The sequence below is a fragment of the Bombina bombina genome, unplaced genomic scaffold (assembly GCF_027579735.1).
Source record: "Bombina bombina isolate aBomBom1 unplaced genomic scaffold, aBomBom1.pri scaffold_1254, whole genome shotgun sequence".
In the NCBI taxonomy this organism is placed as follows: domain Eukaryota; kingdom Metazoa; phylum Chordata; class Amphibia; order Anura; family Bombinatoridae; genus Bombina; species Bombina bombina.
In genome coordinates, this window is record NW_026512717.1 from 1,792 (window position 1) to 19,634 (window position 17,843).

At 37.0% G+C, this 17,843-nt stretch overlaps 1 protein-coding gene across 1 annotated transcript in view; it reads left to right on the forward strand.

Moving 5' to 3' along the window:
• Positions 1-2,631: 2,631 nt before the first annotated feature.
• The window catches only part of LOC128644505 (threonine--tRNA ligase 1, cytoplasmic), a gene marked incomplete at its 3' end in the record, with an annotated part of 70,608 nt that continues 55,396 nt past the window's right edge, over positions 2,632-17,843 (forward strand). The window contains 2 exon segments of the mRNA XM_053697088.1: positions 2,632-2,812; positions 11,306-11,386. Coding sequence (XP_053553063.1) covers positions 2,765-2,812; positions 11,306-11,386 — 129 coding nt within the window.

Below are 17,843 nucleotides of genomic sequence, written 5' to 3' on the forward strand. Positions count from 1 at the left end.
TTTGTTGGAAGGTGCAACGAGAGGAAAGTAAAATACCGACACCACCTCCTTGTCTATTGCCAGACCTAGGAGTGTGGCTGAAATGGAGACCCCCATGTGACAGTGCTGCAGTGGATGCTGTGTCTGAAGCAGAGAGCCAGGTTTCTGTAAGAGTCAGAAGGTTAAGAGAGTGGGAGATAAAGAGATCATGGATAGAAGTGAGCTTGTTGCAAACAGAGCGAGAGTTCCAGAGTGCACAAGTGAAGGGGGAGGGGGTTTTAGATGTAAGAGGAATGTGAATAAGGTTACCAGAGTTTAGTTTATGAAGTCTATTGAAAGGCACACAAGGAAGTGAAAGGCTAGGAGGTTGTGAGGGACCAGGATTAGGGGAGATGTCGCCATAATCTCAATAAACATGTAGAAGGGATTTTAACTTGGCGAAGAGAACATTCTAAACACGAGTTATATGATATCCTGGTCATATCAATACAAGTGTAGAATAAAAAAATAGTGAAACCATGCAAGGCACAACTCCATTACCGGCTAGCATACAATTAGACACATTACAGCGATGCATTTTGGTTTTAACAGACACTTTTTTTACAATAGACTTGTATTAACAAAATAATGATTCTGTCATCACTATATCAGCAGCATATGCACATATGCTGTTTATGCCTTATACACAAACATTTAAACATTGCACCTTTTTAAAGACAGAGCCCTGATGAATATTGCCCCCCATTTATTTCATACAAGATGCCACAGTCTCTCTGAGCAGGGTGGTGTCTGATTGCTGGTGCATGGGGTGCATACAGCATATGTCATTGAAACACTAATAACTTCTAAATACATACAAAGAATAATGTGGTTTAGCTTAGAAATGATCGTTTAGACAAAGGGCCAGGTGTACTATTGGCCGTGTGGACAAGGTTCTAAACTTGAATCTGTATGTCCTCTATTTGTATGTACCAAAATTTACTGAGTGTGTACTGCCACCCCCTTCCTGCAGGGAAGGGCCTGTCAATCACCCCAAGCAAGCGTGCTCAGGGTGATTTCTCTCTGTCAACTTATCACACTACTTAATAAATGGAGCCCTTAAAGGGACAGTCTAGTCAAAATTTAACTTTCATGATTCAGATAAGGCATGCAATTTTAAACAACTTTCCAATTTACTTCTATTATCTAATTTGCTCAATTCTTTAGATATCCTTTGTTGAAGAAATAGCAATGCACATGTTTGAGCCAATCTGCTCACAGCTACTGAGCATATCTAAATATGCTTTTCAGCAAGTGATATCAAGAGAATGAAGCAAATTAGATAATAGAAGTAAATTAGAAAGTTGTTTAAAATTGGGTGTCATGTCCCTTTAAAGCCTGAAGAACTCCAGGGTTGTCTCATCCAATTGTCTTCTATTTAATGTGTAAATGTTAGCGGCTTCTATGGTCATTACAGAGAATTCACCACTTATAATCCCTATGCGTCATATTGATGAGGGGGTAAAATAACCTGCAGTCCCTGCTGCAGCTCTCCCAGCCCTTATAAATGTCCTGTTTTGCTGAGGACCACCTGACCATGCCCTGATTTGCTTACTGTCTGCCCTGCTTCACGCTGTCCTTTCTGGAGGAATCTTTTAAGGTTTGAAGTTTAATAGGGCATATTAGTATAATAAAAAGTTATCATTCTGTACTGAAACACCACTGAAATACCTATCTTATAACACCTTTCAGTTACTATAAGAGATGGGACAATAAACAGCTGTGTAAGCAAGCTGTATATGGGCAACATGTTTTGCAGTAGGTGATTTAGCTCTGTCCCTATCCCTATACAGGACATGACCACTAAGGGGCCAATGTCCTTTAGCAGTATGTGATCTAGCTCTGTCACTGTGAACAGGCTAATTCCCATCCCTATACAGGACATGACCACTAGGGGGCAAGATGTCCTTTAGCTGTATGGGATCTATCTTTGTCACTGTGAGCGGGCTAATTCCCATCCCTATACAGGACATGACCACTAGGGGGCAAGATGTCCTTTAGCTGTATGGGATCTATCTTTGTCACTTTGAACAGGCTAATTCCCATCCCTATACAGGACATGACCACTAAGGGGCAAGATGTCCTTTAGCAGTATGTGATCTAGCTCCGTCAATTTGAAAAGGCTAATTCCCATCCCTATACAGGACACGACCACTAGGGGGCAAAAATATCCTTTAGCAGTATGTGATCTAGCTCTGTCACTGTGAGCGGGCTAATTCCCATCCCTATACAGGACATGACCACTAGGGGGCAAAATGTCCTTTAGCAGTATGGGATTTAGCTTTTTCACACTGAGTGAGCTAAATTCCATTCTCAGAAAGGACAATGTCCTTTAGAGGGATAGAATCTAGTCTCAACCCTGATTGCATTAAATCTAACAAAACGGAAGCGGAACTTTCAGCCCCTCCTCACGCCTCGGAGCTCCACATGGATGCTTGTCATAATGACGTCACTGCCAGCAGACCTGTCCGTCTAGTGAAAAGGAAACTCATGGAGTCGGTGAGTGTGCAATGCAACCTCTCTTTATTCTTGCTGCGATCCTATTGGGTACTATGGGACAAGCCCCTGAAAGATGGGTGGAGTCGCAAAGCAATTCTTACACGGATTGGTCACCCTAGTCTGCGGTGCCTCGTCCCTTGCGCTAGAAAGTTAGGTTGTGACCTGCCGGTTGCATCAGCTGTTGTACCACATAGCAATTGTTTTTATAGCAAGGCAGTGGGTAAGCGGTAAGTGCCGGGTACAGAGCATGACTGATACTGCCGCACACCAGCTGGCTAACATGAGCCTGGATAAGGTAAGTGCTTCCTACACGTGTGTGACAGCACTGAATGGGCAGAACATCCTTCTCTATATTCCTTTTTTACTTTATTATAATGTTTATGCAGTGGGGTAGGAGTCAGGGTAGTTTCCCTTCTTAAAATTTAGATCTCCTTTTGTTCTGAAACTTATACATTAAATAGTTTAAAGTGTCTACTAGGAATTTTAGATTTTCTTCTATTAAAACTGTCTTACAACTGGTATTTTACCAGCACTGTCAGTAATGTAAAATGAAGGCCAATATAGATAATAAAGAAATGATTAATTGTTGTATATTTGGGGTTTATGTCCCTTTTAACTTGATGGCAAGCTTTACATGTTTTTAAAATCACCCCTGAAATCTAAGCAACATTTAAAGGGACACTGAACCCACATTTTTTCTTTCATGATTCAGATAGAGCATGCAATTTTAAGCAACTTTCTAATTTACTCTTATTATCACATTTTCTTCATTCTCTTGCTATCTTTATTTGAAAAAGAAGGCATCTAAGCTATTTTTTGGTTCAGTGTCCTGCACAGCACTTGTTTATTGGTGGATTAATTTATCCACCAATCAGCAAGAACAACACAGGTTGTTCACCAAAAATGGGCCGGCATCTAAACTTACATTCTTGCTTTTCAAATAAAGATACCAAGAGAATGATGAAAATTTGATAATAGGAGTAAATTAGAAAGTTGCTTAAAATTGCATGCTCTATCTGAATCACAAAAGAAAAAAATTGGGTTCAGTGTCCCTTTAAGATGGACTAATTGATCACTTCTAATGAGGATGCGCTGTAACTTATTTTTTAATCTAGCCATGTCATTCTAATACCACGTGCTCCTGCTGCCCACTTCAAAACTCATTTTTTTGCGAGCTATCGGTTTGAACTGTTCTCCTATTTGTGCTCTAGTTTAAAAAAAAAAAAAAGTGCCGTATGGTTAGAGAGCCGATTGGAAAATAGTTCAAACCGTTCGCAAACAAAAAAAACAGTTTTCTAGTGGGCAGCCGGAGCGCGTAGTATTAGAAGTGCACGGCTAGATTAAAAACGTGAGATTCTGTGCATTTTTATTAAAAGTGATCAATTAAATGCCCTGTAAAATATTGCTTAGATTCCGGACCTGATTTTATTTGTGAAAAACTAGGATTTACCATTTACCAAGCTGAATTTCCTGCACGGCTATTGGCTAAGTGGTGGAAACGTCACCTCTCAGCCAAATAGCGTTCTGCCGTGGGCTGCCTTTAGCAGCTCAAGGGGCTTTCAGAATGAAGTATTTTATAATTCATGAATCATATAATCCAGGAAAGTTCTTCTCTGTGAAAGGGACATATTGAGCAAAAAGAGGCTGCTTCTTGGGTGGTAACTTGCCATAGAACAATCTATTATGCTATTGTTCGTTTCCAGGTTCAGCGCTTCTCTCTTTTTATTTATGCAAATTATGACATTTTGGGAAGTCTCCCTAAGTGTGATGCGGGAATCCAGACGTGGACCCGTTGCTCAGTCTGCCTAGAGGGATATGGCTGCACCTCACTGACGAGGCCCACAATAGGCCGAAGCGTATGTCTGGGGTTTTGCTGTTTCTCTCGTTCAGAGAGGGATTGCCTGGTATTTCTGGGCTGGACTTTACTGTTAAAGGGACAGTCAACCCAAAAATTACTGTAACTTATTTAGATTAGTTAAATCACTATCTTTACAGTAAACTATAGCCAAATTTTCATCTAAATAAACTTTGGAAGAAAATAAACTTACTAGATCTCATCTGGCAGTTTGGAAATGGCTGCCTGACCCCTCCTTCTCTGACGTCTCCCAAAAGCTTGCACTAGTACAGGATCCTTTTCTCGAGTCTAGTAGTCTCATACCTGCGCGCTCCTGCAATTTCAGCTCTCTAGCAGCTGTTAATACCCGGCACTCACTGCGATGGTCTGTGGCTGTGCGTTACAGAGAATGAGAGGCAGTGAGTGCCGGGCAGGCAGCGATGTGATGGTCTGTGGCTGTGCTTTAGTTAATAAGAGTCCAATGAGATTATAGAGACATGTTTTATTTTTATTGTATTTCCCTCACTACTCAGTCCTCTCTGATGCCCTCACCGAGTTAGCCCTTAATTTGCAGTATTGACCGTTGTTCTTAACGAGCGTCTTCCAGGATTTGTCTTTTGAAAATCTGCCCACCCTGTACAAAGGAGCTGGATAAATCTGCCCTCTGGCTTTTGAATGCATTACTCTATTTGTTTGAATTATGGAAGAGTAGTATAGCTGTATTATGTTAATGCATCATCGTAATTTTTGGGTTGACTCAGCTGTCCCTTTAACCCCATGTTGTCCAAAGCAGGCAAGAGATTGCATCCCTTGCAGCCATTTCCAAACTGCCAGATGAGATCTAGTAAGTTTTAGATGAAAATTTGGCTATAGTTTACTGTAAAAATAGTGATTTAACTAATCTAAATAAGTTAGAGTAATTTTTGGGTTGACTGTCCCTTTAAGTCAGGATCAGACTGATATGCTACAGGAAAGTTCTTCTCTGTGAAAGGCACATGTTGAGCAAAAAGAGGCTGCTTCTTGGGTGGTAACTTGCCATAGAACAAGCTATTATGCTATTGTTTGTTTCCAGGTTGAGCGCTTCTCTCTTTTTATTTATGCAAATAATTCATGAATCAAAATCCCCTTTATTTGTCACAATGGTAAATCCTAGCATTTCACAAATTCTAGGATTTACCATTACTTTTAAGATAAATTTTAAAATACACTCTTAAAGGTGCACTAACAAAAAAGCCAACTTTCATAGTTTGGAAGTTCTGTTTAAAAATAAAACAAAAATGAATGACAACAGTAGCTACCTTTTTTGTATTAATCAGATATTAAAAATATTTTTTTATTTAACAGGAAGTACACAACTACCATGTCTAATAAAAGCTGATATGGGACACGACACCTGCCCTGGTGGACAGTAACGTCCCCATGCATAGCAAGATATTAGTTTTTTTAGAAACAAACAAAAAACACACAGTTCTACATATTTAATTTCCTTCTTTAATAGCTAGACACCTTTTTCTTTTTTATGCTCATGATTATGGCATGTATGTTGTAATGAGTGTAGTAACAAAACAAAAATTGCCTTAAAGCTGCGGGCAACAACTTTAGCAAGTTGAATTTTAGATTTATTGAACTGAAACTGGAAAATGATGCAAGATGTTTAAGCTGTTTAAGCTTAACTCTCCTCCCACATTGAATCCTTAAGAATGACTTATTAATTCTTGGTGGATTGCAAGACTACTTACTGCCTTTGAACTAATTTACTGTAATAGCAGCTTCCACTCAATTAATCTCCCTATTTTATACTTTTTATTGTTAATCCTCATCTATCTTGTTTTAATGTCAGTTTGTCAATAGCTGATGGATAGATGAGTTTTGCAAGTTGCTGCAGGATTAATTTGGTAAAATTAAATTAAACAACGTACACTAAATCAGTGCTCTACAAACTCAGGCACCAGGGAGCCAATGGCACCTTAAATTTAGGCATTGACTTCATGGTTTAGAGTCCCCAAAATACCTATGTAAGTATCTGTGTGTGTATATGTATTTAAATGTTTATGGCTCCTAAATTTTGTACAAAAGTTATTACAGAGTGTGTGTATGTGTGTATATATATATATATATATATATATATATATATATATATATATATATATATATATATATATATATATATATATATATATATATATATATATACACAAAAATAGAGAGATAATAGATAAGGAAGGGTGCAATCACTAATAATATGTCTCTGGACAATATTTAACAGTAATTCAAAGCAACTACCTCTATTAAGAAGGTAGAAAAAAGTTGTGTAAAAACATTTAAAAACACAATTGGATAGAAATACAAATATAAATACAAAATAATAAATATAAGCAGCAAGAATAGATTCACATAAAAGCACAATAACCCATAAAATACAATAAATAAATAAATACTAGCAATACAGTACAGAGTCTTTTGCAGTGTCGTGAGCTAAAGTGCTAGTGGCACGTGAACAGTTGGTAATAATTCCGACAGGGAAAGAGGTGGGTTAAACACCAAAGCAGTATTGCATATTAGGTAAAATAAATTGATTAGATGATGATAGTAGTAATCTCCAGTGCTCGGAGTAAAAGGTCACCTTAGGGTGTCTACTCGCACTCCTTGACCTCAATCTGTATGAGGTGTCGCGTAGTGTCAGCAGAAAACTCCCTCCGTCTCCCAGGGATGTCACAAACAGCTGTTGGGTCTTTATCTCTGTAAAATAAATATAGAAAATAATAGTGCAACTCTGTTTGTAAGTACACTATAAACTCAATTTATTTAGAATATAACCCTCACAATAGAAAACCTCAATAATGTATGAGGTATTTTAAAACACAGCACATAGTCCGGAGACCAACAGTGTAAGGGCAGAAAATAAGAACGTCACTCCGTGACTTGAAATCCACAGCTGTTTGCTAAAAAGTAGTTTTTTAAAAAATAAATAGTGCAGACAAGTTATCCTGACACGTTTCAAAGGCGTTAATACTCTGCAGCCTTCTTCCTCAGAGGATCCTGTGTGTATATTAAGCAGATAAAAGTATATTTGATTTTGCAGCTCAAATATAAGCCAATATTATTGCGAGATGTTTATCCCAATCTTATTAGAAGCTATGTAAGTATATTTGGCAGACAGAAGCATATACAAATATGCCATGAAAGAGTGGACTTAAGTGGTTGGATGTGCACCAATACTTTTTGTTGTTTTGTAATTGCTTTGGTCACTTTGGTAGCACTCCCACAATATGTGTGTTAAGATTAAACTGTCCTTTTGTGGTGTGCTTAACCAAAAACCCCCTTTGTTGTGTATGTGTGTGTATATATGTGTGTGTGTGTGTGTGTATATATATATATATGTGTATGTATGTGTGTGTGTGTATATATATATATATATATATATATATATATATATATATATATATATATATATATATATATATATATATATATATTTTATTCCAGGCAGAGTATTGCACTCAAGAATCTTTGAGCTGCAGCAGGCACAGCATACAAAACAAAAAGAAGCAGGCACTCACTGGTATTTAAATAGAGGATATTTTTTAATCCCCCAAGGTGACGTTTCGGAGTATTACCTCCTTCCTCAGACACTGTCTGAGGAAGGAGGTAATACTCCGAAACGTCACACCTTGTGGGATTAAAAGATATCCTTTATTTAAATACCAGTGAGTGCCTGCTACATTTTTATATATAAATGTTTCAGCCCACACCTTGTGGGCTTACACTTTGGAAATGCTCACTATATTAAAGTGTTGAAAATCATACAAGAAGCTGAGTCTTATTGGAATCATTATCTACATACAAGGACTTGGCATATATTTAACCCTTGGAGTGCCTATTCCATATGAATGATGTGTGTGTGTATGTATGTATGTATGTATGTATGTATGTATGTATGTATATATATATATATATAAAAACTGGGACTGAAAGAGCAGCACATCACTGGTTGTCAAGTGCTAATATTACCTCATATGATTGTGTTTTTTATATATATACACACACACACACACACACACACACACACACACACACACACACACACACACACACGTGTATACGTATGCCTGGGTTGTGCTTGCTGATTGGTGGCTAAATGCACCCACCAATAAACAAGTGCTGTCCAGTGTCACTGAACCAAAAACTGCCTGGCTCCTTAGCTTAGATGCCTTCTTTTTAAAATAAAGATAGCTAGAGAATGAAGAAAAATTGATAATAGGAGTAAATTATAAGGTTGCTTAAAACTGCATGCCCTATCTGAAACGTGCAAGAAAAAAAAATTGGGTTTAGTATCCCTTTTAATTGACAATATATGCAGGCAAGCAGTTTTAGGGGCATCCTTTCAAAAGGGCTGAGCTTTCTCTCTCCCCCCCCCACCCCGCCACTGGGAGGTTGAATACTACTGCAGCCTCTTGTTTCCATCGCTTTTTTTTTTTTTATGTCTAATATTGTGGTATTTAAATTTTCAGTATAGGTGGCAGTTTCAACATGCAAAAACTGCTATTTCATATGCCACATTAAAGGTAAAAGAGTGGTTTGTAAACGGTTTATTGCACTCCAGTAGGTAAAATGGATTATTGTGAGCACATTAAAGGGGAGGACATGTTACAGTACAATGTCCCTTTAAATAGACATGACCAAAGCAATTTTCTTTCATGATTCAGAAGTGCATTGCTGCTACTGAGGCTTCATATCTATGCTTTTCAAACTTTCAAAATAGGTTGCTAAGAGAACAATGCAAATGAGATAACAGAGTATTCAGTTTTAAACAACTTTCCAAATTACTTCTAACTAAATTATGAAATAACTTTTGGGTTTCATGGCCCTTTAAAGCCAGGCTTTACTTGCCGAGTATTAGATCCAGTGAAACCTTGTAGCAATATTAACATAATGAATTCAATAGCATTAGAAGGGTGCGTTTTCCTGCCATTCATTTTAATTCTCTACTTTTCCTGTCTTAATCTTACAAATCAGGTAATGAGTTGAAGATAGCAAACAGGGCAAACTTAGGGAGACCAACATGACTTTTGAGACATCCACAGGCAGATATAAATATACACATGAAGTCCAGTCATCTATTCTTCTGTGTCACATTATCTCCTGCTCAATAAGTGTTACAATGATGTGCTCCTAGCAGTATCTAGCCAAATAATTGTGAATACAGAACAAACTACTCATTAGTACAGGGGGAAAACCCTTTATCCAAACTGCCTGCGACCAGAAAGAAGTGCAGTACTGTAATCAGAAAGGTAATTGTTGTTTTAAATAAATATAGACTATTTGCATTTTAGAACACAAATTCACAGGCAGAGGAGATTGTGATTTACAGGCAGGGAAATTGTCTTTGCTGTCTTGAATATATCATTGTATTGTTGTCATAGTTGCGAAGATCTGTCCCTCTCCACCTATGAATCAGGCAGTTATCCTTATGAGCCAGTGAGGATTAGTAGGAAATACAAAGCAATCGGCATCACTTATCTCGCGACTCAGCTGTGTGACTAGCGCTGCTAATTGGATCAGCAGCAGTTTCTGTTCTGGACCAGCAGTGCTCTGTGGGTCCTGAGAAGTACTTTTACTATGTGTTTAATCCCATAGTTTGGCTTAAAGGGCCATAATACCCAAATGTTTAAACACTTGAAAGTGATGCAGCATAGCTGTAAAAAGCTATCTAGAAAATATCACCTGAACATCTCTATGTAAAAAAGAAAGATATTTTACCTCAAAAGTTCCTCAGTAGCCACCTCCCATTGTAAAGGATTTCTAAGCAGCATTTTAGTGTGTTTGTCCTGGGACATCTGAAGGGACTAGCATCGTGCACTCTCATATTATTTCACCAATCAGGTAAAGGAAGCTTACTATGAAATCTCATGAGAGTTAAGTCAAATCTCATGAGATCACAGTAAGAGTTCATGACCTCAGCACTGCTGATGCTGATTGGCTGCTGTTCATTTCTTCATTTTTTTTAAATTTGTTTACCTGCAGCTGGGAGCAGCTGAGTATAACTTTTTACACAGAACTTACTCTGCTGAGCTGAGGAAGTTGTGATGTAAAATATCTTCCTTTTTTATATAGAGATGTTCAGGTGATATTTTCCTGTCAGCTTTTTACAGTTATACTGCATCAGTTTCAAGTGATTTAGCATATGAGTATTATGTCCCTTTAAGCACATATCATTAAAGTTTTGCTAGTCTTTAGGGAACATGCAAGCCACTTTTGTTTAGCATACAATTTTTAAGAATTTTCCAATTTACTTCTATCAAATTTGCTTTGTATTCGTATTCTTTGTTAAAGAGATACTTAGGTAGGTAGCATGCTAACGTCTAGAGCATTACATGGCAGGAAACAGTTCTTCCATCTAGTTCTCCTGCAAATGTATACATTCTTGCAAAACAGCTGCCATAGAGTGCTGCCGCTCCTTGCTTTTCAACAAAGGATACCAAAGAACAATAAAATTAAATTGTATGCTGAATCGTGAAAGGAAAAAATGGGTTTAACTTCCCTTTAAAATTACATTCCCTAACAAACTTGAGAATATCATTTTCAACTATATTGGCCCTTTAAATTGTCAGTTAATCTATTTAAGTAAATATTTATTTTTGCACTGTTCAGACTTTTGATGTGGCATCAACTGTTCTCATTTATAAATATGCTATACTTTGTCCTTATCAAAGACACTTAGTCTGTGGCCGTGCCTCATCAAGATAGTCCTTGGGTTCATATATTTAAAAAGGCGAACTTGTATCTAATAAAGTGCCTGTTTCCAGTCGAATGAAAGGCACCAAGTACAAATGGAAATGGAACAAATCATTGTCATGCAGTTGCAAGCTTTACCTGTCTAATAGCTAAAGGTCTGGCTAGTCAGACTATTGTGCGTAGCTGAGAAATGTTTAATAAGATTTTGTTTTTTTCCAGCAAAATGCCGGTGGAGGCAAACAAAAAGAGGGTGGAAAGAAGAAAAACAAGGAAGGATCTGGTGATGGGGGCCGCGTGGAGGTAATGTTTTTAATGCCTTTAGTATGTATTAGAAATGGTTAATTTATGTTGTTAAAGGGACATGTTGGTGAAAAAATGACATGCTCAAATGTATTAGAGCATGTAATTCTATCACTAGTGACACATAGGTAAAGTACCGCTTGAGAGCCGCAGAGTACTATTGTACCCGAATGTAAATTGCTGCTTACCCAGTCAGCAGCGTTAATTGCACAAACAAATAGCACTGCTGATTCGATCAACAGCAGTTTCCTCTTGGGACCATCGGTTCTCGGAGGCTCCCAAGCAATACTTTACCTATAGGTTTAACACTTTTGGCAAGATTAAACTCATATCATTGAAGCTTTGCTAGTTCTAAAACAAATGAGAGCATGTGTTTTTTTCATTATAACGACTCTGTATTTTATTATTTATAAATGCATGTGCGCAGCTGTGTTTAACCCCTGCAGTGGGACTAAACAAATGGTTAATGTCCTGTAGCCGGCAACCAGCTGAGCGAGAACTCAGCAGGTAGCTAAGTGCATATGCTTCTACTGACTGTCTCCCTGGCCGCGTCCTGCTCTGGGGCAACAGTGTGTTGCAGCTCTAATGCACCTTTTAAAAGAACATCAAACCCAATAAAACTTGCATTATTATACATCCATTATTTATTTGCTGGCTTTTTTCCCTGTTAAATGCATCTGAATAATGTTTTCGTCCACTCCCTTTAGAGAAACTTGGGTGACTCAATCATACTAAAGCCTGTTACACTATGTTATCTCCTCTTCTGTGGCTAGTTAAAGGAACAGTCTTTTTTTTTTATTTTTATAAGCTAAACCTCCAAGGCAGAACATACAATGATCTAAGATGTCATTGCAGAAAATGCAGCATGTCTGCAGGAACTTTTAGAGCTTGAACTTTGTAGCGCTGCTCCACATTTGACAGTTCTCTTCGAACAGAGCTGTGCTCTGGCTGCACTGTGTAAGTTTTCCTTAGCACAGTGCATCCAGAGCAAAGTGCTGTTTAAAGTGAGCAGTCAAATATGCAGCAGCGCATTGCTTGTTGACTTGCTCTCAGAGAATTATTTTTCAAACCCGCACTCCAGCCTTTCCCAGTCTGCAAAGCTGTTTATTCTGAATGTAAGACGTTAGTATGAGCATTGCATCTTTTTTTATTACTACATTTCTATATTAGACCAAGAGAAAGCTGGGAGCTAAACCTAGGCTCATATGCTAATTTCTAAGCTCTTGAAGTCCGCCTTCTATCTTAGTGTATTCTGACAGTTTTTCATAGCTAGACAGCACTAGTTCATGTGGGCTATATAGATAACATTGTGCTCATTCCAATTGAGTTATTTATGAGTTAGCACTGATTGGCTAAAATGCATTTCTGTCAAAAGAGCTGAGATATGAGTCAGTCTGCAGAGGCTTGGATACAAGCTTATCACAGAGGTAAAAAGTGTATTAATATAACAGTGTTGGTTATGCAAAACTGGGGAATGGGTAAAAAAGGGATTATCTATCTTTTTTAAACAATAAAAATCTTCAAGTAAACTGTCCCTTTAAGGCAGGTATGAGGAACCTTGGCCTTCCAGATCTTTCAGAACTACATTTTCCATGATGCTCAACTGGACTTTAGAGTGCATCATGGGTAATGTAGTTCTGAAACATCAGTCAATGTTCCTCATCCCTGCTTTAAAGGGATAGTAAACACCATAAATGTTATTGTTTAAAAAGATAGATAATCCCTCAAAGCCAAATACTCCACCCCATTGGCACAGGTCTCTTCGGCAGGCTATAAGTCCAAGCCCTTCCCCATACTTAATGGAATGAGGCAGGGGTGCCCTCTATCGCCCCTACTTTTTGTGCTTTGTATAGAACCCCTAGCAGCAAACATTTAGAAACAACCCTGATATTTCAGGGGTCAGAATAGGAAGGTCGGAATATAAATTAACACTATTCGCGGGCGACATTTTGCTTATTATCACCAAACTACTCATTACTTTGCCCAACCTATATAAATTATTAAGCAAATTTTCTAGTATTTTGGGTTATAAAATTAACTCTGATAAATGTGAAGTCCTCCCCTTTGCGCACCCCCCCCACACTCAAAAATTGCTGCAAATAAACTTTAATTTGAGATGGGTGAAAAAATCCATCAAATATTAGGCATTCACCTACCCCCCCCCAATTCCAGCAACTTTATAAATTTAACTATCACGCACTTTATAAAGAAATAAGAAAATACCTAAATAAGTGGAAGAAATATAACTTTTCGTGGCTGGGTCGCTTGGCTGCAGTCAAGATGACCCTTCTGCCCAGACTGTTGTATCTCTTTAGGACTCTTTCCATTAAAATTATTGTACCAGAACTATTAACTCTGCAAGCTGAAATTGCCGCTTTTATCAGGGGGGGAAAAACAAGCAAGAATCTCAAACTTAAACTTTAAACTTTAAACAGTACAGATATAGGAGGGGGACTGACACATTTGGAGGAGGTCTCTGCACCTACAATCTTGGTCATAAAATCTTTAAGGAGATGTAAATTTAGAAAATGTAGAATATTTTATCCAACTAACTTTAAAAATTCTAGTCTACAATCCTGGTATCCCCAGGCATTTTTTGTTTGATTAGTTATGTTAAAGCTTTGAAAATGTTTTAGGTCTCATGTATTTATATGATGCAATATTGTCTTCTATTGGTTCTTTTACCTGTTATAATTGAGACCCTAGAAATTTTTTACTTTGAAACATTAATACGCTATATCCCCTCTTGGTGGCTCCGCTTCCTTGAGGAGGGAGGAGAACCGTGAGGTCATAATATTACAGGACTTTCTCTGGGCTAGACTGCAACACTCACCCTAATCAAAGATTCATGGATGTTAATGATCTTTGGTTCATGAGGTGGTCTCTGTTAAAGGGACACTCAGGTCAAATTAAATTTTCAGGATTCAGATACAGCATGTAATTTTAAAAAACTTTCCAATTTTCTTCCATTAAAAAAAAAATGTGTCTTTTTTTATATTTACAATTTGAGTCACCGGCTTCTACTGAGCATGTGCAAGAATTCAGACTATACATTTGTGATTGGCTGATTGCTATCACATGGTACAGGGGGAGTGGAAATAGACATAACTGAAATTTGTTATAAAAAAAAAATCTACTACTCATTTGAAATTCAGACTAAGTGCTATTGTATTGTCTTGTTATCTTGCATTTGTTGATTATACAATATATAAAGATTGTGGAGTTATTAAAGAAATGCCCACATTAAAAAGTGAAACTTTATTGTAACCATGTTAAAATTCCTGTACACTTAGGAAATATCACACACACACAATTCCTTTATGTCATCTGAATGAAAGGGTTAATTATCAATCTGCCCCTTTCGCAACATCGCTAATCAGACCAACATAAAGGATTAACACACATTAAAAATAAGACCATAGGGCTTAGGGTAGTGGTATACAATTATCATACCAGATAAATAATTTAGGGAGAGAATATGGATAATGTCAATGCCTCCAATGTTGTATATCAATCACTCAGGTAGTGGGTGTCTGTCTCTTTAAGACACTCACTGATTTTATAATTAGAAGCCTGTATCTTTGGACACCTATTCATATTATGGTGCATGCAACTCCCAGTATCAATTATGTGAGCTTGTTTTTCATAGGGGGCAGCTCTGATTCAAACATAGAATCTATTTAGTATTTATCATCTGTCTCTCATTGTATCAAATAGTTCTAAACTCTATATCGTAGCCACACAGACACACTGTGTATATATATATATATATATATATATATATATATATATATATATATATATATATATATATATATATATATATATATATATATATATATATATATATATATATATATATATATATATATATATATATATATATATATATATATATATATATATATATATATATATTGTTAGATGTACATGGTGCTAATACTCCCCTCCTTTTTTAATTTGTGTATTTAAACACCAAGTTGTATTGTATTGTTGCGCACATAGATTCATTCAGTTGTTACTCTGTGTTTCATCACATTCACACACTGATTTTTGTAACACTGTAATCAACAGTTTACCACATAGGGGTTAAGTCTGCACCTCAAGCTAATATCTATTATACAGTGGCACAGTTTAAATCCGTTCCACCAAATCCTTTAAACCTTTATAGTTTAGGACCATTTAAGTGGTTGCTGTTTGCTTCATGCATTCACTATGCGATTACGGATAAAAATAAGTGATCAACGATATATAGTATCTGATTTTATGCTAAATGTTATCGCAAAATGCGAGCCACAGAGAGTTAAAATGGTTTATAATAAACCACCATTTACCAGCATCATATTAAGTAAAGTTTTTTTTTTTTTAAAGTTCTAAATTTTTAAGCTACCCACAGCAAGCTCCAAGTGCCGATATATTGGCACGTACGCTATCCCTAAGCCCCTCCCACCTACGCGTTTCGTCACGGCTACGTGACTTCGTCAGGGTTCAGGGGCCGGCCACGCACCTAGTGCCTCTATTTGTATTGTTTACGGTTACCAATCGGTTACGAACCGTTGGGATCCGTTGGCATATCATGTTATTCTAGCATCATGCAGTGTCTCTGCTTCTTATGGAATATAGCCTTGATTTGTTAACCGGACAGTGAGCAACCGTGTTCAATTCTATAATAGAATATATGATTAGAGTCCTGATCCTATCAGTTGCTTATTATGATATCTTTCTTCACAAAAGCCTCAGGATCAATTTTTCTTTTCTCATCATATATAATCACCAACAAATGTTTTTTTGCAAAAAATATATATCTCAAACATTTTGGTGCTTGGATAAATAATTTCTCTGTTCTCTGAGCATCCATAGTTTATTCAGACTCAAGACTTCAGATCTTTTGCAGCATTTTCAAATTCTAACTCGCTGCTACAATTTCTACGTGCCCTTAGGTACTGACCTGTAGGTATCCCTTTTTTCAGACTATTTGGGTGAAAGCTTTGCCAATTCAATAGACTATTAGTTGCGGTGGGTTTCCTAAAGATTTTAGTAAAGAGTTCTCCATTGTCATCTTTGGTAATCAGTAGGTCAAGGAAGGCAATTTCAGTTTTACTTATTTCATGTGTATAGTGCATTCCAAATTCATTATGATTCAGCCAGTTCATGAATTCAGCAAATTCCTCCTGAGTGCCGTTCCATAGTATTAGAACATCATCTATGAAGCGAAGATATAAATCGATCTTATGTAGAAAGGGATTCATCTCTTCATTCAGAATGGAAATTTTCAAAATCCACCCTAAAAACAGGTTCGCGTAAGTTGGGGCACAACATGTGCCCATTGCAGTTCCCTGCTTTTGTAAATATATCTTCCTATCAAAGAGAAAGTAATTGTGTTCTAACACGAATTCTAGGAGGTCCACAGTGAATTGGTCACTGTTATTGGGTTTCGGATTTTTTGAATTCAAAAAATATTTAACAGCTTTTATACCCAACTAATGTTGAATATTTGAGTATAAACTTTCAACATCAATGCTTGCTAGGAAGCTATCAGGGCTCACTACTATATCACTTATCTGTTTTAATACATCTGTTGTATCCTGGACAAAAGAGGATAAGTTGTATACAAATTCCCTTAATTCACCTTTTTTTTTTTTTTCAGTCAGGCACCCATTGCCTGAAACAATTGGTCTACCTGGTGGTGGATTCTTCTGTTTGTGTATTTTTGGTAAACCATAGAAGGTTGCCACTCGTGTTTTAAGATTGTATAGTGCTCTAAATTCCTCTCTGGAGATTATTTCATTATATAGGCCATAATCAAGTAAAGATTTCAATTCTTTCAGATATTTGCCTGTTGGGTCTCTCTCGAGTACTTCATAGTTAGCATCAATACTTAAAATGTTCTTACACATAGTGACATAATCTGCATTGTTCATTATCACAATGTTGCCACCTTTGTCCGCATTTTTTATTGTGATGTTTGGATATTCCTTAAGCTCTTTTAGGGCTATTCTCTGTTTATATGTTAGGTTAAGTTTAACCTTAGAATTTTTAGAGATGTAATCAAATTCACTTGTTACCATGTTCACAAATGTATCAATATTTGCATATTGCCTGGTAGGTGGCATAAATGTACTCTTAGGTTTCATTCTCGTGCCAGTGCTCTCAATATTACTCATCACTTTCTTCGAGTAATTCCACTAGGGTGTCAAAAGTTGCATGATCTTGTGGTTCAATGCCCATTTGTGCTAGCTCCCTTATCTTTTTCTGTTTTATGATATTTGTGCAGAGCTAGTTTCCTAGCAAACATATGGGTGTCCTTAACCCAAGTGAATTTGTCAAGTTTTGGAATAAAGGATAGCCCTCTGGATAGTAGTGTATAGTGTTCCTTTTTTAAGATTAGTTTTGAAAGGTTAATCACCCCTATATTTGTTTTTATTTCTGATTTGCTTTCTGTTTTCCTTTGTTGTGT